Genomic DNA, 25,343 nt, shown 5'->3' with positions numbered 1-25,343 from the left:
TATATAATTTTTGACTACATTGGGTTTTGTTTGTTTTTTTGTTTTGTTTTTTTACACTGTCTCTTTATTTTTTTTTTTTGTTTCAAACATTTTATTAAAGTATAAGAAGTATTACAATACAATATCAACCAAGTTTAAGCATTACTAATACAAACAATATATCAAGTACAATCATAGTCGGGAAAATCATTCATCAGATAAGAACAGCAGGTTTGTAAAGAAATATAATCGGAGGCACACAGTATGATTATCAGAAGCGTTCATATGTTTATATCCACATTAACCGAGTCATATAAGCCAGGTCAAGGTGGGATGTGGAAAGGGAGGTCAAGGGTAACAACATTGGGCAAAATAACTAAAGAACCAAAGAAGATCTCGGGAACCCGGTTACCCTTAGGAGTGTTATGTGTATCTTTCAACCATCCACCCCTTACGGGAACTTGCTGTGGATGGGAAAGACACACTGTAGGAGACCTATCGGAGGTATGACAGGGTTGTTGAACATCACTGCATGGAGTTATAAACCGCTTAATTTGTGTCACAAAGGATTAGGGACATGAAGGTAGGAAAGAGCAAAAAGTTTTTATGTAGGGGTTATGAGGGAGAAATAAGAGGGGAGGTCAGGTTAGGGAGGTAAAGACTAAAAAAGGGGGTGGGGGGGGGGGAGCTTAAAGTGCCAGCGGTAAAGGAGTCATAGAGGTGTAGAATGTCTCCGGTCAGAATGAAAAGGGGATGCCGTAGAGGTTGATCGAAAGTGTATCCAGCAAGACCAAATTTGGGTATATTTATCATGTTTGTCATGCGATTGAAAAATGAGTCTTTCCATTTCTTCAGTCCTATTAATCTGTCGATACCAGTCTTCCAAAGTGGGGGTTGATTTTGACTTCCACCATCTGAGAATGCACTGAGTAGCTGCGTTAATCAAATGTAGAGCAAGGGAGCGCTTATAGCTGCGGAAAGGAATAGGAGTGTGATGTAAGAGGTATTGGGCTGGGGAGAATTCTAGTTGATAAGTCGTAATTAGAGTTATTTGGTCGTGAACTTTTTTCCAAAATGTTTGTATGGCTGGGCAATCCCACCATATGTGGAGAAAGGAGCCTACCGCTGAGTCACATCGCCAACACACTGGGGATACATCTGGGAATATCTTATGTACCTTATCGGGGGAGCGATACCATCTCGAGCACAGTTTGTATCTGTTTTCCTGTGTGGAAACACTAAGGGAACCCTTATGTGTGTGGTAGTAAATAGATTCCCAGTCTTTATTGGACCAAGTAGCAGAGAGTTCAGTCTCCCACAATTGTCTAGTGGGGGCGTGCGACACATTATCTGTAGTGAGTAGGGCCACAATCTGAGAGATAATATGTGTTTGGGGTTCCTGACTATTGCATAAATTCTCAAAAGGGGTCAAATCGCTGCACCAACTCGAAAGAGGCTTGGCGGAATAGAAAAAGTGTCGAATTTGTAAATATTTAAAAAAAGGTAAATGTAGGTCTGGAAATGCAGCTGTCATCTCCGGGTAAGAGAGCAGCATCTTGCGCCTAAAAAATTGGAATGCTCTATAAGAAGGTTGGGGCTGTGGAGTCGAGTGGTCGGTGGACAGAACACCTGGTGGGAAGGCCGGGTTGTTAGACAAAGGTGTCATTGGACCATTAGGAAGGTGCAAGCCAAGAGTGTTGGAGGTTTGGTGAACTGTCCTAAGCGAGGGTCCAATCAAAGGGTGCGTCTTGCAGGACTCGGGGATATACGATTTGGGAATCCATGGTAGATTAATCAGTGGGAGCGGACTCATTGTTTGTTCTAGGCGGACCCATGCTTTGGAATCAAGGTGCAAATGCCAATCTAGTATTCTCTGTAGAAGGTTAGCGTGGTAGTAAGTGCGAATGTCCGGCAAACCTAGGCCTCCCCTTGTTTTAGGAAGAATTAGTTTTGCCCAACTTAGACGAGGGGATCTATGAGACCATATAAAGGCTCTGCACATCTGTTTGTAAGCGTTAAAGAATCTTTTAGGGAGATCAATGGGTATAGCTTGTAAAAGATACAACAGCCTTGGGAGCACATTCATTTTTAAAATAGCAATCCTCCCAAACCACGAAAAAGACGTCCTGTGCCATTTCAGGAGGTCTTCTTGGATGTTTAGGAGAGCTGGACCAAAATTGCAGTCATATAGTTGGGAGAGCGTATTCGGGAGTTTAATTCCCAAGTATGTCAATGTGTTACGTTCCCAGTGGAAGTGGAAGTTATCTTTACATTGTGATACAAGGTGTTCCGACAGGGTGACCGGCAATGCTTTAGATTTGTCAAAGTTGATTTTCAAATTGGAGATGATATGATAAGAGTCTAAATCTTGTAGGAGGTTGGGTATCGATATGATCGGGTTGGAAAGGAAGAGCAAAATATCATCCGCATAGGCGGCTAGTTTGTACGTATGATTAGTAATCGATATCCCCATTATGTTTTGGTTTTCTCTAAGCATGTTAAGGAGAGGCTCTAGGGTAAGCACAAAGATGAGCGGAGAAAGTGGGCAACCTTGACGTGTGCCATTGGTGATAGAGAAGGCGTTCGACAGGTGGCCATTGACTCTCACCCTCGCAGATGGAGCTGAGTATAGGAACTGTATCATTTGTATTAATCTAGAAGGGAGTCCAATATACTGCAAAGTGGAAATCATATAATCCCAGGCCACCCTGTCGAACGCCTTCTCAGCATCTAGGGATAGAAAAAAGCCTTCCGAGTGGGATGTGGTGAGCCAGTGGTGGATATTTATTGCCTTAATGGTATTGTCCCTAGCTTCTCTACCAGGGACAAAGCCAACTTGGTCATTGGAAATCAAATCTGGGAGTATGGGTGACAATCGGTTTGCTAAAATTTTGGCATATATTTTCAAATCTACATTAAGTAAAGAAATGGGGCGATAATTAGTGACTAAGGAAGGGTCTTTTCCTGGTTTGGGAATTACAGTAATATGTGCTTCTAGGAGGTCCGAATTGTTCCTAGTGGATTGAGGAAGGGCATTAAGGGTCTTAGCTAAGTGTGGGGACAGCAGATCAAGAAAAGATTTATAGTATGCCGCCGTTAAACCGTCTGGGCCCGGGCTCTTCCCGGATTTCAAGTGCTTAATGGTTTCCCTAATTTCCAGCAGCGAGATGGGGGCCTCCAGGGAAGAGGCGTCAATGGTATTCAGGGGGGATGGGGCATATTTTGACAGAAAGTCATGAATCATGTCCGCTCGAGGCGTGGGGTCAGCAGCATGGGAAGCCCGTGGCAGATTATATAAAGATTGAAAGTAGCTAACAAAGTGGTTTGCTATGGCATCGGGTGCTACAACAGAAGTCCCAGTAGGGGTCACAATCTTATGTATAGTATGTAGCATTCTCTTATTCTTTAGAGCTTTAGCTAAAAATTTGCCAGCCTTGTTTCCGAATTCGTAAAACAGTTTGTGTGTGAGAGCAAATTTACGTTTAACTGACAATTGCAATTCCTCCAAAAGCTCTTCCCTTGCTGTGGTAAGGTCGGTGAGACTGGAGGATGCAAGGGTACGTTTATGGGCCCGCTCCAACATGCGAATGCGACTGTGTAACTCTGTAATACGTGCTTCTCTAAGTTTTTTCCGCTTAGCAGCTAATGAGATAAGCAATCCCCTCACTACACATTTGTGCGCAGCCCATATGGTTTCCATAGAGGAAGCAGCACCGGAGTTGTCTGAAAAATAATTTTGTAAGCATTCCAGGATGGCTTGTTTGTGATCAAGGTCTAGGAGTAGAGAGTCATCGAGTCTCCACAGCCGTGGACGTGGGGGTGTAGTCGTCAGGTTAAGGGTGATAGTAATCGGATTGTGGTCTGAGAGAAATGCCGGTTCTATGGTGGCTTGCATCAAGCAGCGTACATCAGTTTGTGTAAGAAAAAAATGGTCTATGCGTGAATATTTATTATGAGGTGGGGAGAAAAACGTGAAGTCTTTAGTACTTGGGTGTAACAAACGCCATGTGTCATGTAGCGTAAGAGATTGGAGTTCCATTTTGATGGCCCGTAAAGCTCTATAGGTGATACAAGAGGAACCATTAGACGTGTCGATGTCTGGGGAAAGCGGGATATTGAAATCTCCCCCCAGGACTAGCATCCCGTGTTGAAAAGTGGTGAGTAGAGAGAGTGCCTCTCGGAAGAAGGGAACATGTCTAGAATTTGGAGCATAAATGTTAGCTATAGTAACAGGTCTATTGTGCAGATATCCTTTGAGGAAGAGATATCAGCCCATCGGGTCCGACAGGACATCCGTGATCGTGAGAGGGCAACGTTTAGAGACTAAGATAGAGACTCCTTTAGATTTCGATTCCGCCGTAGTAGCATGATATACTATCGGATAATTTGTGTCATGTAGTTTGGGTATAGAATCAGTCCTAAAATGTGTCTCTTGGACCAGAGCTATGTGTGCGCGTGCTCTATGTAAGGTAAGAAGAAATTTTGATCTCTTTTCGGGAGTGTTTAAACCTCTAATATTGATCGAGTAGAATTTTGTACCGGCTGTGAAATCAGGTGGAGAAGCACGATCGTCTCGAGAAGAACGTGCTTCCGACATGTTCAGAGAGGAGCAAGTAAATTAAAACAAAGCAATGGGAGTTAGGGTGGGGGGGGGGGGGGGGGAAGTCCGGAAGGTGGGAGCAGTCCGAACAGTAGTTAGAACGGATCTGAGTGCAAAAGGGGCCAATGGAATGCTGTGGGAGGAGGAAGGACGTGTATGGAGAGGGAATGAGTGGGGTGGAAGGGCAGAGGGAATCAGACCACTTATTCGGTGGTACGAGAAAAACAAAGAAGAGTAGGATGAGGCAGGGGGTCCCGACGCTAAACGAAGGGAATCCCAGACGACACCCTACAGTGGGGTTGGCCAAGTCTCAGCCTAACTACGGATCACACACAAAAATAAGAAAAATAAGTCGATTAGACGACCTCACGACATCCCAGGACTATAAGACGTGCGTGATGGGAGCAGGTCTACGGTATGATTGGTGAGTATTTAAAAGGACTAACTAAGGGATAACAGTTAACAGAGGGTCCTGATGTGTGAGTAAACAAAGCAGCTATGATTCGTGGTAGAACACAGTGCACACCAGGGGAACAGTCAATTACATATATATATAAAGTTGTGAATAAACCAACTCTGGGTCCACAGGTACGACCGAACAATCAACAATTATAAACCTTAAGCTGTTCGGTGCGTACGTCCGAGTCCGCAGGCGACATATGAGTAAATAGTCGTCTTCCGGAGTCGATCGCAGCAAATGGAAGAGTGTAGAGAATAAGCTCGTGATACATAATGATAGTACCGCAATATAACAACAATAAATCAGGACAACAATACTTATCAACTGGAGAGCCTGTGAAAATAAAAGAAGGGAAGACCAGTCTGATGTAACGAGTGCACAGTGTGGATTCTTGCGAGTAGAAATCGTCTGCAGTCCGGCATTGTCACTGAGGGGGGTTTAAACAAGCGTGTTCGGGAAATGACGAAGGATTCCAGGATACAGAGCTATCAATAGTTCCGCGAAGAAGACAGCTCGACCAGTCTGCTTAGGGTACACATGCCAGATAGTACAGGGAGAAGCATATAGAAGGAGATCAAGTAAACATCCAGAGTGGGATGGCTGGGAACAGACTCGTCTGTAATCGGTAACGAACGGCGTCCCGAAGTAAGGCTGGATCCAAAAGTTCCTCTAGTAGTGCATGAGTGATCGTATAAAGTCATGTCCTGAAAGCAATACAAATCCGAGGGCACTGCGAGGAAATAGTACAGAGCGGACAGTCAATACCAGAGCAGTAACTAAAAGGACACGGGAGGACCAAGTCTGTATCCGATCTGGAGTAGGTGTACTGCAGGACTAAAAGTTTTCGTGTACCGCCGACATACCGAAACGAAGAGCAGAACAGGGAAAAAATCGAGTAACAAGAACCGATGTAACAGGAACGGATGGCAACTAGTAACTCACTGCGGGTTGTGACAAGTAGAGAAGACAGGTCATTCTGGCAGGAAGGTAACTGATAACACAACCAGGTGTAAAAGTCTGACCAGAAAGATAAGGCGATGAGTAAAGGATGACAACTCACTCAGTATTCTCTTCGTGCCCGGCGGGCGCGCGGAGAGGATGAGGGACTGTGATCTCCGCGGGTAATATCAGGCGGACGCCGACCTCGTGGCCCCGAGGGGGATCTTCGTCTTCGGAAGGAGGTGTCGTGAGTATCCATCGGATCCGCGTGTTGTCTGGGCACTCTAGGTATCATCGGACGGAAGGAGGCGTACCAATTAGGGAGCTCAACCATGGGGATATTCAGAATCGAGCAAAAGTTCGGTAAATCTTCTGGTACTTTAAGGTGTGCAGTACGGCCGGAATCAGAGGCAGCGAGGCAGAAAGGAAACTTCCATTTGTATGGTATGCCGCGCGTCTTCAGAATGTCGAGCAGGGGGCGCAAATCCCTGCGGTGCTGCAAAGTTATGCCAGAGAGGTCTTGAAAAATCTGGATAGGGATAGAGCCAAAAGTTATGACTTGCCTTGTTCTGGCAGCTTTTAAAATGTCCTCTTTGAGGTGGTAGTTGACCAGGCAACAAACTATATCCCTTGGAGGATCATTTTCTCTTCCCTTCGGCCTTAAAGTGCGGTGGATACGTTCAAATTCAATGTTAGATTGAGGCTGTCTTCCCATAATATCATTAAAGATGGAGGAGACTGCTGAGGTGATTTGGTCAGCTTCAACCGATTCGGGGAGGCCTCTAACCCTTAGGTTGTGACGCCTTCCCCTGTTGTCCAAATCTTCTAAATGTCGTTGAATATCTCGCATTTGAAGAGTATGGGAATCCAGCTTCCTAGTTGTCTTGCGGAGCGATATTTCATGTTGATCTGCAATCTGCTCCACTGTATGCATACGATCTGAAAGGCCTCTGATGTCAACCCTGAGTTCAGCTATGGCCGCCGATAGTGTGTCCTTAATATCAGAGGCGACGGAACGGAGATCGTTCATGCTGATCGATTGCGGCGAGGAAGCTGCCTGCGGGGGATGATCAATTGGTCTCTGAGCTGCTGCGGTCCCAATTACAAGGTTGTCAGACAAGACGATCGACCCCTGTGAGGGTGGAGAGAGTCTGCGGCCTGAGGTGTGCTGTGGCGGGAAGGCGCCATGTTTCCTCGTTGTGCCCTGAACATCTCTGGGATGATTTGAGGCGGTTGTCCGGCAGAATTTTCTCTCGGGGAGCGAGATCTAGATGCGGAGGACGTACGGGAGGCTGTACCCATCGTTAGATGTGAAACATCGGCGGAAAGACCTGCGGTAGACAATAGCTTTCGTCCCGGGATGTCGGAGCTAAGAGCTTAAGCGACCGCCATCAAGCTCAGCCAGGCCACGCCCCCTGTCTCTTTATTTTTAATTTTTTTTGGTCACTTTTATTGTTATGACAGGGAAAGTAAATATTCCCAATGATAGCAATAGGCAGAGGCAGGTACTCTTTATCGAGAAATCTGGGGTCTATGAGCCCCTGGGGCCTCACATCTCTCCTCTGCCCTTAAAGCATCTGAACACTCCAAAATCAGTGTGATCAGATGCTTTCCTAATTTAAAAATGGTGACGTTTACATGCGGCAAAACCCGGAAATGATGAAATGCTCATTAAGTCCGGTTTCTTAAATCATAGAGATGATTGAAGCCATTTCAGTCTCCAATCAGCTTTATGGTCAGCCAGTGGAATCACTGGCTGCATTCTTGGTTTCGCTGGTGGGACGGGAGAGCCAGATAAAGCTGTGGAAGGCGTTGGGAGGGGGGCTTGTAAAAGCAATCTAACTGCGTTCCATAAAACGCCACCAGCTAAGAAAAAGTCCAGCGATGTACCGATCTTTGTTGCATATATGTAATGTTCTTTTTTTTTTTCATGCAGGCTTCATTTTCTGGCACAATACCTTGAACTTATGCACTGTGAGCAACCATTGGCCTGGAGCCCAGAATTGTCATTGTGTCTAGTATGGCACTGTCCCCTGTGCCCTGTGGTATCCTCCAGGGTTATCTGTGCATTTGGGTGTAGCCCAGGCCTCAAAGCATTAATGCAAAACTCCAGCCGCACTCTGTGTGTATCAACCACATTCCAAATTGAAAGTACAAGATTCAGCTATAGTCCCTGCCTGTTGGCAATGTCCCACTTGAATTCAATGGGCAGGGGCACTTTAGGAGCGGTGTATACAGCACTCCTACAGCACTGCAAAGATGCTGCTTACAGGACTTTTTTTACTGTCTTGCCAGTGCACCCACTCCAGTGTGTAAGAACTCGGGCTTTTACACTGGAGTGGGAGGAGAGGCTTTTTACAGGCACTATGCAGGCGCTATTTTTAGCGATATAGCGCCTGTAAAGTGCCTCAGTGTAAAAGCAGCCTAACTCATTTCACCCTGATTGGGCTTAATCGTAGACCCCATGGCACTGCAGACAATAACACCTACCTAGCTGGCATTGGGTGGAGGTTGTTGTGGCAATAATGTAGCAATATTCTGTAAAATATAACATAGAATAGAGGCCCCAGATAAACAGGACATTGAGCTGTGACCCACCTGTAGCTTTTCTGTATGTGTAGAACTACGCATTTCATAGACCAGTGTACAAAAAGATGGGATGCTGGTAGTGTGACTGGCTGACCACAGCAGTATGTGATGGCAATTTTCCTAAACTAACCAGAAATGCAGTGAATTTTTCTCTCTCATTGACATCAGAGTCATTTTTTTCTCACACTGATGTTGGGTCATTTTTTTCCTACAGCTGCCCAATGATACTTTTTTTTTTTTTACCGCTGACTAATGACACAGGGTATTTTTCGGTCTACAAATGAAGCTGGATGCTTTTCCTTCCATTGGTCAATAGTGCCAGGCATTTTCCTCCTACTGGCCAACAGAGGGACATTCCATTTTCCCCCTTGCTGACCAATGATGCAGGGAATTTTTTATTCTGTTAATGAAGCCGAATGTTTTTCCCCCTGCTGGTCATTACTGCCTTTTCCTCCAACTAACCAGCAGCAGGATATTTGTTCTTTCTCCCACTGACTCCAAATATAAGGTGCACGGTTATATAATTTTAACCACTGCAATCTTTATGTTGTGTTGTATATTAGGTACTCCTGTTAGTGTTTATTTCCACAGTTGCTAGTTACGAAGTAACCTAGTTGTAGTACAAGACTGCAGCAAACTTGTGCAATGTACAGTGTACTATGTTTAGACCCTTTAAAACCATACCCCATTCACTTTTTCATTTTTAACTTTTCCACATCATCCCTCCACTAGGCTATCCCTCTATATGAGTGTTCAGTGTCATACCTCCCTTCGTTAGCAACTCCACAGTGATTAACTAAGTAGAAGTATAGGCAAACCTTTTTTTTTGTTTGTTTCATTTTGGATAGAGTAAGGGAGGGCTATTACTCCTGTTTTTGTCACCCGTGTCCCATTAAGGAGATTTACCTTCACTTCTTGTCCCAAAGCCAAAACAGGAAGTGAGAGGAAATTCTTGTAAATTAATGTGTAAGGCAAGGAAAAACTGAGCTTAAGTGTACACCCAACCCCATTGTTGGCTGTCCCTCCTCTAAACTGAAGCTGACTTTGGGACCCGATCATGTGACCGGACCAAAGTGACTTCAGAAAAGGTAAGTATCGACATCTTTTCTTTACAGGGTAAATAGAATAGGCATAGAATGGGGGTTGGAGTAAATTTAGGTATAGTTAGGATTTTACTTGCCTTCTGATTTAGGGTAATCCATTTGATGACCTGAACTAGTGTCCCCACTGGAATATTTCCCCTCTATTACTGTTCTGGAGACAACCCAAAATTTGGGAATTCATTTTACTTTCACTTTTGATGATAACCGTAAACAGGACAAATAGGGTGACTCTCACTAGAGGTAGCAACAAAAAAGTTTGCAAGTGTTCTTATCCCTCTCCACTCTGTCCAAAACTAAAAAAAAAGTTTTGCCTTTAGTTATACTTTATTATTCGGAACTCATGTATTATTTCTTCTCACTCTGACTATTGGAAACTGGAGTAGGCAGTCCTGCCATAGGTACAAAGAAAAAAAAAAAAAAAGTGCAATGCCTTTCTTGAATTTTTATTATTAAGAAGCAATTTGATATCATGAAAAAGCTCACATAATTATTTTATTAAAATTAAAATATACAACAAAACAATGGCAATGAAATGTGTGCATTGTAGTAATGCAGCTCATTCATCTGCTCACGGTGACTTCAGCTCTGTATTCTTCTTAGAATGAAAAATACTTTGTAAACCATTCGGGGCGCTTGGACTCCTGTTCCTTTGCCTCTGTTTTTAAGGGTACACTGGCAGGGTTTCGCCTTAAACAAACAAACAAACAAAAAAATAGAATCATAAACACATAGACAAGTCAATTTAGTTTAAAAAAAAAGCATGTTCTATAATTTTTATTTTCTTGTTCACATAGTCTAATATTCAGCAAATAGCCTGATGCCCTGCGTTGATATGTGCTGGGAAAAAAAGTTGGACATTCACTTAAATTGTTCAATCATGTAATACTGATATTTATATATAGGATTCAGATTGTTAATGTTAGTCTGAGGAAAACTTTAAAGCAGAGTACCGACGAAAAAAAAAAAATTTAAAGTCAGCAGCTACAAATACTGCAGCTGCTGACTTTTAAAATAAGGACACTTACCTGTCCAGGACGCCCGCGATGTCTTCACCTGAAGCCAACCTGTCCCTCGGCTCCCGGGTGGAGATGCCTGCATCTTTAGTAAGGGAATCAGGAAGTGAAGCCTTGCGACTTCACAGCCTGGTTCCCTACTACGCATTTGTGAGTCGTGCTGTGTGTTCTGAATAGTCCCTGCTGTCTTCTAGGACCCGTGCGTCTCCCAGAAGACAGCGAGGGGGGGGGGGGGGGGCGGACATGGCGTAGATTGCTGCAGGTACTGCAGTGATCTTTCACCAGAAGTGGGAGAAAATACCTGTATTAGACAGGTATCTGCTCCCCCATCCCCCCTGAAACGCGCCAAATATGACACTGGAGGGGGGGAGGGAATCCAGACAGCGGAAGTTCAATTTTTGGTTGGAACTCAGCTTTAAGCAGCTTGCTTTATAAACATTTAACCCCTATGTTTCCAGACCCATTTTTTTGTTTTTCACATGCATAAATGTGAAATTTTGGCTTCAAAACATGATTAAAACCACCCAAAAACAATATTTATTTCCTGAAAGTAGAGGACCCATAGAATAAAAAGGCGGTAGTCAAAATGTTTTAATGTCACATGATATTTAAAGTGTTTATCAAATCTGCATTTCTAGTAAAAAAAAATACATTAAGATTAATTTTATTGCACTCAAAAAACTATGCTTTTTATAAAAGTTATCTCAGTTACAAAAGATACACATCCACCCCACAAACAAGTAAACTACGTCTCAATTAAATTGAGTGACTTGAACACAAAATGTATGTTCACTGCCATTAACTGCCTGGAAAGGATCTTGCATCGCTTCAGCTCTCTGGGGGGTGTATGCAGGACCGTTTTTAAGGCAGGGAAAAAGGGGCATCTGCCCTGGGCCCCATCATTGTAGTGGGGCCCAAAGCAGCTGCCTCATACTTGCCAACTATCCCAGTTTAAAGTCCCTTATCCATTGAAGTTTTAGTCCCGTGCTGTGTCCCGATATCTCAGTGTAAACTTGTTGCTTCTGCCCAGCTCTGCCCTATTGCCATGTTCAGATGACTCATCTGCAGACCCTGTGTTTACATGTAAATAACCTGCATTGATATGTAAATAGTGGTGGCAATAATATGTAAATAGTCGTGGACTGCTGCATTGATATGGAAATAGAGGCAGCATTCATAAGTATATCATGTCCCTCTGAGGTTCTATCCACCATCACTTCTGCTGAATGCTGCCCACTGGGGAGGTAAAGGAACATGCTTTAAAGTCCTGCCTACAACTGTGGTCATTAAGCCTAACATCAGCCTGTTCTGCAAAAGCAAGCAAATTCGAGGTATAACCTGTCTTAAAAATAAAACAGCACCCTGAATTCTGGTTCATGTGAATACGCAGGCAGGCAGTGAGGAGATGATATTAGTCCTTTAGCAAACAATCCGTGAGCAGTAATAATGTGCAGTAACTTCTAACAACCAATTAGTGAGTGGTAAAGATGTTCAGTAACCTCTAAAAATCAATAAGTGAGCAGTATTGATGTACAGTAATCTCCATCAACCAATCAACAAGCAGAAGTCATGTGTTGTAACCTCAAGAAAATAACAGTGAGCCTTAATGTGTGCTGTAACCTCTAGCAGCCGGTCAGTGAGAGGTAATGATACACTGTAACCTCTCGCAACCAGTCGCTGCCTGATTTGATTCAATAAACTGGTTTTGAGTCTAGCTACTATTTATTGTATGTCTCAAAGCATGTGGAGAGCGATATTGCATGAAAGAGGGGGCCCAAGAAAATGTTTGCCCAGGGTCCAGTCAATATTAAAGACGGCCCTGGGTGTATGGTACGCCAAGGCCTTGAAAGGGTTAAAATAATCCCACAGCTTGACATGACTGTTTATCTGTTTACTAGGTACAATGTCTTCTTTTGTACATGCATATTAAAAATACATATATTGTACATGCATATTAAAAATGTCATTTTGATGAACAGTTGCAACTACCATTCTTTTATTTTACAAGGTCTATACGCTTTGAGAAAAAATATGCTGTATAATCTTGTAGCACTAACCCCTGAAGGAGCTGCTGGTTTGATTGGGCTTACCGTTACCTTCTTCACCTCAATTTGTGTCTAGGGGTTCCCATGGTAGATGGCCCAGAAACTTTAGAGAATGACGACAGATCCGCTTTAAAGGGATTTTTATTTGCAAAAAACGTAGTTAACGAACCGTCTCTTAGTATAGGATCAGAGGGTTAGGAGGAAAGTTTCAGGTACTCTTAATGTCAAAGTCAATAATAAAGAACTTTCTTACTTTGACTAAATCCAGAGAATAGCCATTCACAGTTGGATGTTCACTTAAGTTGGATAGTCCCTCTCTCACAAGGCCTAGCAACCAACAAGGGGCTTAAATCAGGAACAAGTCTTTGCCACAGACCTTGTTGTAGAACATGTAGAAATAAGTCTCTGCCACAGACGTTGTTGTAGAACATGTAGGCGATACCCACGAGATTGGATTCACTTAGGTCCCTCAGCCTCACCAGTCTCTTGCTACGAAGCCAACCCGTATGTGGCCTTCTTCTAAAGAGTCCTCCCCTGGATAGCTACGAAGTTGCTGAGCCTCTCCACAACCGGAGGCGGCACCGGAACCCCCTCAGAATCCTTTCTTTAGTTTCCTTGTCTCAGGCTAGCCAGCCCCGAGACATAAAGTCGGGTGGATCCGCACCCCAGGCCATAGCCTTCCTGGGGGCTGGTCAGGAGGACCAGGACCATGGAGTCAGAACATACTTCTGGACCGGAACCCCGAACCGCGTGACGTCTGCATCTTAAGTACCCTCTCCCAGAAAGCACAGCAAGAGTGACACTCCCACTGGGCGAGCTCCGAGAGAAAGTAACCTTAAAACACCCAACCAGACTGTGGTTCCATGCCTGCCAAAAGAGACAGTGCCCCCAGTGGCCAGGCTGAACACCCTATAGTCCAGTCAGACTGATGCTGAGGTCAAAATTTGGAATAATTATACCCGAACCAAATTTGAAAAACATAGCGTGTGCTCTTCAGGAGCCGGCGCTACAATCTTATAAGGGTTTTAAGTGATTTTCTAGCAAAAAATGCATATTTAATAAAGTTGCTCCAGAGGCAAAGTAGTTAAAAACGACAAAATAAATGGGACCTCACTTTTGCTGAGTAAAAAAAACATTCCCTTTTGGATGATCAATGTACTTTGCAGAGATTTTTAAAAACGTTGTTGAAGAGCCGTACCATTTTTTGCTCTGAAGAAATAGCTGTTCATTCCATTATTGTCAGGACCTGGGTCACCTGCTGATGGCACTGTTATTCCCCAGGCCAAAAGTTGCAGTTTTGGTAGCCACCAGCAGATGTCCCCCAGCAACCAGCTTATCTGAGTAATTAGGCTCCACCTGATACTGGCTACTGGGAAGGTTTTTAATTCCTCCCTTGATGAAGATCGGTGCTTCAGTGGTCTGTTTGTGAGACGTGTCCCTGCCTGATCCTGTATTCTGTGCCTTGTAGCCTGTAACCTGATTCTTGTACCCTGCATCCAGTATCCTGCACTCTGCATCCAGTAATCTGTATCCTCCTCTTGTTCCAGTCCTGATCCTGTCCTGTTCATGTGAGCTCCCTCTTATTGTACATAGTGTGTGTTAGGTTGTTGTTTTGGCTTTGCAGAACTTTCATATTTCTTTTCTCACTTTTACTTTGTTCATGATTTGTTGGTGTTGGAAGGGTGTTCTTTATGCTAATCAACTTAATTTAAACCTACTTGCTCTGGTTCCTTATTCCTTGAGGTGTAGCCCACTGATCTGGTTATCCCTGCTGGTATCCCTTACATAACACTGAAACCACTAAAGCTCAGATCCACTGCACCTCGGAATTAGGCAACATCTGGTCTCAGCATTTGCTAATTGCTGCAAGACGCACTCAGAAGTGATTTTGTACCATGCATTGCTAGTGACAGGGGAAAGAAAATTAGGTAGAGTGACCGATGCCTTGTGTAGACCTGCATGGCTGTTAGAGTGTGAAGAAGTTTCTGGCAACCCGGATGTGGAAGGTCCAGTTGCAATGGGACACCCTGGCATCAGGGTACCAGTATGGACCAGGGAATCTGATATCAAGCCTTCATGTGCCCTTTGGAGTCCTATCAATAGGACACATGCTGCTCTAGGGAATTGTAAGCTTCATATGTAAGCTTTAGGGATCTGGCCTGCGGGGGAACCCAGCAGCAGGGTAACTAGTCAGCTTTTAGGCCAAGATGAAATGTCATCCTGTGGGTTGAAGGAGAGAAGAGAGATTAAGGAGAAATCTTTTTGGACTTATTTTACACACACATAGACTTTCAGGTTTAAGGCACAGTGGGGTGTCCACTCATGTCAGAACCTTGTTCACCTGCTGATGGCAATGTTTAGGAGCTAAAGGGGGCAGTTTCAGTGGCCCACAGTGGGTGTCTCCCAGCAGCCAGCTTACCCTATTAATTAGGATGCTCTTGATACTGGCTGCTGAGAAGGTATTTAAACCCTCCTTTGAAGAACGGTGCTTCAGTGGTTTGTGAGCTGTGTCCCAGCCTGATCCTTTAGCCTGTGCCTTGTAGAATGCCACCTGCATCCAGTACCCTTTATCCTCCCATTGTTTGCAGTCCCAGTCCTAATCCTGCCCTGTTCATGTGAGCTCTCTCTATTGCACATATTAGTTAGGTTGTTGTTTTGGGTTTGCTGCACTTTCACATTTATTTCTTACGTTTACTTTGTTTGGCTTGTTTGGTTTGTTGGTGTTGGAAGGGTTTTCTTTATATTGATAAACTTAATCATACTTGGTCTGGTTTCTAAGTACTTGAGGTGTAGCCCACTGATATGGTCACCCTTGCTGGATATCTGCATTTGCCTTGCATATCCCTTATAATTATTTCCTTTGGATGTTGGATCTGAATGGGAGGGTCCAATTCATTATAATTACCTGATGTACTCTCATTGTTCTTATAAGAAAAGCTTCAGTGACTGCATCCTTTTAGAAGTATTTATCTCTTCCTTCTTGAGTATCTCGCCAAAACTAAAATTTCTATTGCATCGATGCTTAATTTGATATATCCTATTGCTGATTTCTGGGTAAATCAGTGAGCCAATCACACAAGCAGCAGCAAGTGTATTTGGTGTATTTTTTATTTTTTTTATTTGCTATATTTATTTTTTCCACAAAAGTGGAATTACCATTTAATGGATTAAAAAGTGCTGGGCAAAGGATCTGCATGACCATTTTTCCCTTTAATATGATACAACAGCTGTACACTATTACCTGTTTGGCCGGATTATATCTAAAAGCTGTGCGGGTTGTCGGAAAGGATAGCCAGGCTTCATGCTGTGATCTAAGCTGGGAGATGTTCTTACAGGACTTGTTGGCTTTTTCAAGCTGACACTGTTATTTGTAAGAGTTTTGTCATAAACTGCCAGATTGGGAACGCTGATCACACGGGTTGGTATCTCACCCAACTTCTTTTTCTGAAAGTAGAATAATAATAATAGTTACAGGCAGTGGTTTTGATTCATCAAAGCATTCACAACATTTTTCTGGCCATTGTGCAGAGTGGACACAGACAGAGTCTCGCTCTCCTCTATGGGGAAATTGTATTGAAACTGATCCACCCTCCAGCTGCTTTTTGCGGGCAGGATCGAATTGGATGGCAGCAGGTGTCAGCTGACTTCTACCACCCCATAGAGGAGACTGGAGGGTCCGATCAGGTCCACCTGAAAAACTGACAAGCGGAACTGATCACACGGCCCGTGTGAAAAGCTAAGGCCCCTTTCACACTGACGATCCGTTCAGGCCCGCCTATCAGTTTTTCAGGTGGACCTGAACGGATGCTCCATAGACCTCTATGGAGCGTCGGATGTCAGCGGTGACATGTCCGCTGACATCCGACCCGCTCCGATCCGAAAAAGTGTGACGGAGGAAAAAGCTATTTTTCCATCCATCTGCGGATCGGATCGGGGACGACGGACACTGCGGCCCGTCGACATCCGATCTCCCATAGGGGAGAGCGGCGCTGTGACAGGTCTGTCCCTGCGCAGTGTGCAGAGACTGACCTGTCATCTTCCTGCTCAGCGGGGATCGATGGAGTGATCCCCGCTGAGCAAACGCATATCCACGGGGCGGATCAGCACTGATCCGCCCCGTGTGAAAGGACCCTTAAACTTTTTATTTTTGTACTTGCTACTGCTGTCAAAAAAGCTGTTGGTCAGCCTGGTATAACCACTCCCAGCATACTTCAACTTAATAGAAATTTAGCACAATTAACTTATTACAAACACAAAGGGATAGGACCTGTCTCCCTTAAGGAATGTCAAGAAACTGATTTTATGATAAGTACAAACATCTAGTTTTTTTTTTTTTGTTTGTTCATATATGACCCAGCCAGAAAGATAGGTGAAAAATGGAGAATAGCATCTTGTGTGCAAGTTGCAGAAATCTCTTTACTGACTCAAGTAATCAGCTTTATACTGGCTGCTGGGAAGGTATTTAAACCCTCCCCCTCCCTCCTCTTGTAAAACCACCTACAAGAAACTGATTTATAGAACTGAGATCTAAAATGGGACTAATAAAAGGACTAGTTGTTGAGTGGGGGTGTTTGAATACATTATTCATGTACACTCACCGGCCACTTTATTAGGTACACCTTGCTAGTACCGTGTAGAACCGCCTTAAATTCTTCTTGGCATAGATTCAACAAGGTGTTGGAAACATTTCTCAAAGATTTTGATTAATATTGACATGATAGCATCACGCAGTTGCTGAAGATTTGTCGGCTGCACATCCATGATGTGAATCTTCTGTTCCACCACATCCCAAAGGTAAATTATTAGATTGAGATCTGGTGACTGTGGAGGCCATTGGAGTACAGTGGACTCATTTTCATGTTCAAGAAACCAGTTTGAGATTATTTGAGTTTTGTGACATGGTGCATTATCTTGCTAGAAGTAGCCATCAGAAGATGAGTACCCTCAGGGCTTTTTTTTCTCATAGAATAGGTGCAGGAACTTCCCACCTTTTGAGTCACCTCTTGTCTCTGCCCCCTACCCACCTCCAAGCACTGTCCCTTGGTTCCATCTGCTACCCACCTCTCTATACCATCCCTTGGTTCCACCCCCTACCCACCTCTCTATACCATCCCTTGGTTCCACCCCCTACCCACCTCCCAGCACCACCCCTTTAAGGGACTACAGAACCAAGTATCATTTTGTGGTGCTAAGTCATTTGTATGGAATGTGTTAATGATAACACGAAAAGCAGTAAAATAGGATCCCTGCAGCCAGCAACAGTATATCCCCCACACAACAATAGAACCCCCAACAACGGATGCAACCCAGCAACCATAGATCCCCAGAAGCAGCAACAGATCTCTTGGAAACCAGCATCAATAGACCCTCCAGCAACAATAGACCCCTCCCTCAACATTAGACCCCTCACAGCAACAACTGAGCCCCCCAGCAACAAGAGACCCTCATGCAAAAATAGATCCCCCAGCACCTCTTTCAATTACATACAGGAGGTGCCAGAACTGTGTTCCTGCTGAAAAAAAGCCCTGGGTGCACTGTAGGGCTAGACATGGTTAGCAACAATATTCAGGTAGGCTGTGGCCTTCTTAAGATGCTCAATTGGTACTAAAGGGCCCAAAGTGTGCCAAGAAAATACCCCCCACATCATTATAACACCACCACCAGCATGAACCTTTGACACAAGGCAGGATGGATCCATGCTTTCATTTTTTGTTTATGCCAAATTCTGACCCTACCATCTGAATGTCGCAGCTGAAATCAATCAGTTTTTTCAGTATTCTATTGTCCAATTTTGGTGAGCCTGTGTGAATTGTAGCCTCAGTTTCCTGTTTTTAGCTGACAGGAGTGATGCCCGGTGTGGTCTGCTGCTGTAGCCCATCTGCTTCAAGTTTCGCTGTGTTGTGCATTCAGAGATGGTATTCTGCATACTTTGGTTGTAATGAATGGTTATTTGAGTTACTGTTGCCTTTCTATTATCTCAAACCAGTCTGTCCATTCTCCTCTGACCTCTGACATTAACAAGGCATTTTCATCTACACAACTGCCCGTCACTAGACATGTGCAGAGTAAAATATTTCGTTTCGGAATTTAGTTTTCGTCCGAAAACTTAATTTAGTTACTCCCGAAATTCGTTTTTATTTATTTCGTTTTTCGTTCAAAAATTGCATTCGTCCGAAAATCCACATGAATTACGGTCGAATCTGTCTTAGAAGGCTTATGGTGTCTGTCGAATGTATAAAGAAGATTAGACGGAGCTAGTATATAGCATACTTTAGAACCCTATTAAAGTCTATGGGACTCCAACGTTCAAAATCTAAAGTGCTAATTTTAAAGGCTAATTTGCAAGTTACTGTCCTAAAAAGTGTTTGGGGACCCGGGTCCTGCCCCAGGGGACATGTATCAATGCAAAAAAAAGTTTTAAAAACGGCCGTTTTTTCGGGAGCAGTGATTTTTACAATGATTAAAGTGAAACAATAAAAGTGTAATATTCCTTTAAATTTCGTAGGGGGGGGGGGGTTGTCTATAGTATGCCTGTGAAGGGGCGCATGTTTCCCGTGCTTAGAACTGTCCCTGCACAAAGTGTCATTTATGCAGGAAAAAAAGTGCTTTAAAATCACTCGCAGCTATTATGAATTGTCGGCTCCGTAATACAGAGAACACTCATTGAAAGTCATTGATAAAAAATAAAAAAAATAAAAAAAAAGCGTGGGGGTCCCCCAAATTTAATTACCAGGCCCTTCAGGTCTGGTATGGATATTAAGGGGAACCCTGCCTCAAATTTAAGAAAAAATTTGACGTGGGGTTCCCCCTAAATATCCATAACCAGACCCTTCAGGTCTGGTATGGATATTAAGGGGAACCCCGCGTCAAATTAAAAAAAAAATTGACGTGGGGTTCCCCCTAAAAATCCATACCAGACCCTTTATCCGAGCACGCAACCTGGCAGGCCGCAGGAAAAGAGGGGGGACGAGAGAGCGGCCCCCCCTCCCTCCTGAACCGTACCAGGCCACATGCCCTCAACATTGGGAGGATGCTTTGGGGGTCTGTGACCCCTCAAAGCACCTTGTCCCCATGTTGATGAGGACAAGGGCCTCATCCCCACAACCCTGGCCGGTGGTTGTGGAGGTCTGCGGGTGGGGGGCTTATCAGAATCTGGAAGCCCCCTTTAACAAGGGGACCCCCAGATCCCGCCCCCCCCGTTTGAAATGGTAAGGGGGTACAAAAGTACCCCTACCATTTCACAAAGAAAGTGTAAAAAATGGTTAAATAAAACAAACACACTTTTGAAAAATTCCTTTATTAAAAATAAAATAAAAATAAAAAAAAGATTCCAGCGGTGGTAATCCACTCTTGCTATCCAGCGACGGACGGTCATCTCTCCAGCGATGGTTCATCTCATCCAGCGCAGCGAATACAACCTTCTTCTGTCTCCGTGGAGGAGACACTGCAGGCATTCCGGCGGCTGACGTTTCTTATATACGGAGGGCGGGGCCACCCGTCACTTTGACCCCGCCCCCCTCTGACGCAAGGGGAAACCCGGGGTTCCCCGTGACGTATGGGTGACCCCGCCCCCCTCTGATGTAACGGAAACCTGCCTGTGTTACATCAGAGGGGTGCGGGGTCACCCATACGTCACAGGGAACCCCGGGTTTCCCCTTGCGTCAGAGGGGGCGGGGTCAGGTGACGGGTGGCCCCGCCCTCCGTATATAAGAAACGTCAGCCGCCGGAATGCCTGCAGTGTCTCCTCCACGGAGACAGAAGAAGGATGGATTCGCTGCGCTGGATGAGATGAGCCATCGCTGGAGAGATGACCGTCCGTCGCTGGATAGCAAGAGTGGATTACCGCCGCTGGAATCTTTTTTTAAATTTTTTTATTTTTAATAAAGGAATTTTTCAAAAGTGTGTTTGTCTTATTTAACCACTTTTTACACTTTCTTTGTGAAATGGTAGGGGTACTTTTGTACCCCCTTACCATTTCAAACAGGGGGGGGGGCCGGGATCTGGGGGTCCCCTTGTTAAAGGGGGCTTCCAGATTCTGATAAGCCCCCCACCCGCAGACCTCCACAACCACCGGCCAGGGTTGTGGGGATGAGGCCCTTGTCCTCATCAACATGGGGACAAGGTGCTTTGAGGGGTCACAGACCCCCAAAGCATCCTCCCAATGTTGAGGGCATGTGGCCTGGTACGGTTCAGGAGGGAGGGGGGGCCGCTCTCTCGTCCCCCCCTCTTTTCCTGCGGCCTGCCAGGTTGCGTGCTTGGATAAAGGGTCTGGTATGGATTTTTAGGGGGAACCCCACGTCAATTTTTTTTTTTATTTGACGCGGGGTTCCCCTTAATATCCATACCAGACCTGAAGGGTCTGGTTATGGATATTTAGGGGGAACCCCACGTCAAATTTTTTCTTAAATTTGAGGCAGGGTTCCCCTTAATATCCATACCAGACCTGAAGGGCCTGGTAATTGAATTTGGGGGACCCCCACGCTTTTTTTTAATTAATTTATTTATTTTTTTATCAATGACTTTCAATGAGTGTTCTCTGTATTACGGAGCCGACAATTCATAATAGCTGCGAGTGATTTTAAAGGACTTTTTTTCCTGCATAAATGACACTTTGTGCAGGGACAGTTCTAAGCACGGGAAACATGCGCCCCTTCACAGGCATACTATAGACAACCCCCCCCCTACGAAATTTAAAGGAATATTACACTTTTATTGTTTCACTTTAATCATTATTAAAATCACTGCTCCCGAAAAAACGGCCGTTTTTAAAACTTTTTTTTGCATTGATACATGTCCCCTGGGGCAGGACCCGGGTCCCCAAACACTTTTTAGGACAGTAACTTGCAGAATCTTTTCTCTCTGTCAAATCTTTTTTCTCTGTCGAATATTTTCTCTATATAATCTTGGACTAAGAGAGGTAAGGTTAGGCACATTCGACCACAGGTTCTATAGACACAGATTGTTGTCAGAGTCATGTCGAATCTCCTATTCTATATCGAACTGTTGTAACAATGAAAACGAAAATAAAGCATTTATTTATGTCGGATCTTTCGTTTTTGGGATTTTGTGCTTTCGTTATCGTTTGTCAAAACGAAAACGAAAATAGCTGAAATTCGGACGAAAATGCATTCGGACGAAAACGAATGCACATGTCTACCCGTCACTGGATATTTTCTCCTTTTCAGACCATTCTCTGTAATCCCTAGAGATGGTTGTCTATGGAAATCCCAGTAGATCAGGATTTTTTGAAAGACCTGCAACGTTCAAAGTCACTTACAGTAAATCCTCTTACTTCCCCATTCTGATGCTTGGTTTGAACTTCAGCAAGTCATCTTCACCACATCTAGATACCTAAATGCATCGAGTTGCTTCCATGTGATTGGCTGATTAGCAATTTGTGTTACAAAGCAATTGAACAGGTGTACCTAATAAAGTGTCCGGTGAGTGTATTTTTGTACAGCAAATAAACTAGCACAAATACACCACCACAGGGTGGTACTGTGGGTTTATAAATAATGGTTAAAAGTGCCACATCCTAATAACTGGTTTGATTATATTTAGAAAGAATCATGGACTTTACAAGCACCAATGTATTAAAAAATGGTAATTGTATTTATAACAAATGTACAAAAATAACTTAAAAACATAGAAAAGTACACACTTATGCAAGCAGTAATTAGCACATCCAACTCTAGCTGCTGGGCTGAGTGTAATGAACACTGGGGGTTCCCTTAACAGAGTGGGGGCAGAATACAATTTTTTGGGGTTCAAGCTTGCCATGTTTCGCAATATAATGCTTCTTCAGGAGATTATTAATATTTTACACAAAATAAATGGAAAAAAACATCAATACAAATAAACAAAATTATTTTCAAGATCTGCATGCCCACAGCTAGGAGCAGGCATGCAAAATTGGGCGTAGAGATATGCGGGGACATACCCGGTAAACCAGTATTTTTGTACAACAACTACAGATATATTCTTCAGTCAGTAGATGGCAGTGTTTATAAGTTTTTAGCTGCATCTATGACTATACTCTGTCTTATACTGAAAACAAATCCTGTTTCCTGTCTCCAGTTAAGCAGCAAAGCCCATGTGGACTGTGCGCAGTATGTCTGTTCTGTAGGGCTATATACAAAATTTCTAACAAATATAAATATAGTTATTATAATACAACCACCTCACTTTAACTCATTCAAAATCAATTGAAAAATTGCAAATGATTGCAAAAAGGTCAGGATGAGTCTCATGGAGTATTTCCTGGGGTGAAACATTTTTTCACACACTATGGGAAGTAAGCATTCCATTTAAAATGGTAGACCTTACAAGGGGTAGATGTACCATCTTTTAGAAGAAACTTTGCTTTAGAGGAAATCTGTCATGAGAGAATCATGGTGGCTGTTGTTGCTGACCATTCTAACTGAAAATTATTGTTGCCTGGCTGTTATTCTGGTGCATTAGCTTCAATGCTTCTTGAGTTACTGATCGGAAACAAGTATAGAGATAAAGAATTCTGATACTTTTTTATATGCTTGTTCTAGGTCTGTGACTCAAAAATGATTAATATCAGAACAAGCCAGTCAACAAGAATTTTTTTAGACGAAGGCTAGCAATAGAAGCCCCCGTATTTCTATCATGACGGGGCTACTTTAAGGATCAGTAGATGTCTGTGGCTTCCTTTTTCATTCCATTTATTGAGCTCTTCAAATAGCAAACAAATATTGATAATATTATTTACTGTACATTTGGCACATGTTGAAAATATACACATTTAGGTGATCACAGTCGCATACAAACACAAATCAAAAAAAGTCGAATAATACCTTATATAATTACCTTTAAACAGTAAAGTACAGTATTTTAGGGTTTTACCTTCATTGTGGGCGTTAAACTGCCACCATTTGGATTGCAGGAAAATGACTGACTCCTATGTGTTTCCTGAATAAGTGGCATTGCAAGGTCATCATCAAAGTTCTGAATTTCCTATAAAATAATAATAATAATGCTTTAAATCTTAATTTTATGAACTGGAATGTGTTCCTTGTAATCCAGCTACATTCCATTTTTTTTTTTTGCATTTAACACTTATCCATATTATATGCTGTAACAGTTGTTTTGTATAACTACACTGTGGCAAAGATTGTGCCAAAAGAAAGGATAACAACAATGCTGAACTCCATTTTAAAGATATCAAGACTGCATTTATTATGGAATCCCAGCTTAAACCGTGTTATTTTTCCAATAATGTAAATGTGCTGAAACTAGCATATTGTTAAACAAGTGTGTGACACTCACCCGGAACAGAGGCTTTTGGAGGGGATTGAATGCTAACCTCTTGCCTACCGACTATGGGCCCTGGTATTTGAGGGAGCTACAAGCATTTAGGAATATATTCTGTTATGTAATGCAAAAGGACATTATTAAGGAGGCTATGATGGTCTCCGCCAGCTTGGGACTTAGTGGAGAGATATATGTGAAAGGAATGCTAATTAATGAGATCTGGAAAGCCCGGGTCTTTCACTCAATAGTTTATTGTGCTCATTAACACACCTTTGTCTCCTAGCAAACTATTGGGGTATGTGTTTATACTTATGTGTATTGTAAGTTGTGAGTGAGGAGACTGCGAGTCTACCCTGAAAGGTCATATCTCTGAGTCATCTAGTCTGGGTAAATGATTAAATAACTAGCTCCTGCTAATTAGGTTTCTGGTTACAGTTTGTCTTGTCAGCCTGCTGTATATATTTGTGTGTCATCTTTAATAAATCATTTCATGTTCAGCAACCCAACGAGTATTGCCTTGTTTGTTGTTAGCGGTTGGAATACCTGATATCTATATTCAGACTGGGAGGAAGCAGTGTATGATGAAAGCACTCAAGTGGAGTGTGGGATATTTCATTATAAAGTGCATCTGTAAAATGCATATAGAGTAGAAAAAACATTAAAGTGTTACGAAACCCACAACAGTAAAATCAGTCTGTATATGCAGTAAAGCAAGCTTTTGATACTCACTGTGGAACTTTAAGGGTTAATCCTCATTGTATAAAAAGGCTGTTTGATCCTTTTTTTTTGGGGGGGGGGGGGGTGTGCATGTGACCAGCACAGGGCCAATTAGCACTGTCCAGACAGAGGGTCAAGGGTCCTGGAGCCTTAAAGGGTAGTCGGAATAAAATTAAATCTCCTCTTACATGCTTTAACCAGACATTTCATAAGCTTGCTATATACTGCTGATGAGAAAAGGTATTTAGCAGTTTATATTTACTAAAATAATAGCATTTCTATGTTCTATGTACTGTGGGAGACCAGATATAGTGAATGAACAGTCCTGGGATTAGTAACACTTTAATTACCCATAATCTATCCTATTGATATCCTTGGCATTATTGATACTATTAACGTGAATCTAAAGATCATTTTTTATTTAGTTTAGGACAAAGTAGGGAAGGATTAAAACCCACGTAAGGTTGTTTGTGTAATAATTGAGGACATTTTCATTCAGTTAATTTCCCAGAGTCTCAACAGGATGTTACAGGAAATCTCTCAAAGTTAGAATTCCCCTCTTAGTTGTCCCTGGAACAGGTATCCCTTAACTCCCTTTCTGGGGAGAACTCCAAAGTT

At 43.2% G+C, this 25,343-nt stretch overlaps 1 protein-coding gene across 1 annotated transcript in view; it reads right to left on the bottom strand.

Moving 5' to 3' along the window:
• Positions 1–10,144: 10,144 nt before the first annotated feature.
• Positions 10,145–25,343, bottom strand: part of FAM184B (family with sequence similarity 184 member B) — a 152,721-nt gene continuing 137,522 nt past the window's right edge. Inside the window, exons 12-14 of the mRNA XM_077477729.1 lie at positions 23,601–23,711; positions 15,970–16,172; positions 10,145–10,357 (exon numbers count right to left, since the gene is read on the bottom strand). Of these exons, the coding sequence (XP_077333855.1) occupies positions 10,267–10,357; positions 15,970–16,172; positions 23,601–23,711 (405 nt within the window). The 3' untranslated portion in view covers positions 10,145–10,266. The remainder of the gene's footprint in view (positions 10,358–15,969; positions 16,173–23,600; positions 23,712–25,343) is intronic.

The sequence above is a fragment of the Lithobates pipiens genome, unplaced genomic scaffold, assembly GCF_037356315.1.
Source record: "Lithobates pipiens isolate NorthernLeopardFrog02 unplaced genomic scaffold, aLitPip1_a1.2 Scaffold_13, whole genome shotgun sequence".
Taxonomy (NCBI): Eukaryota; Metazoa; Chordata; class Amphibia; order Anura; family Ranidae; genus Lithobates; species Lithobates pipiens.
The sequence above is the reverse complement of the archived record's forward strand: the minus strand, read 5'-3'. Positions and strand labels throughout refer to the sequence as shown.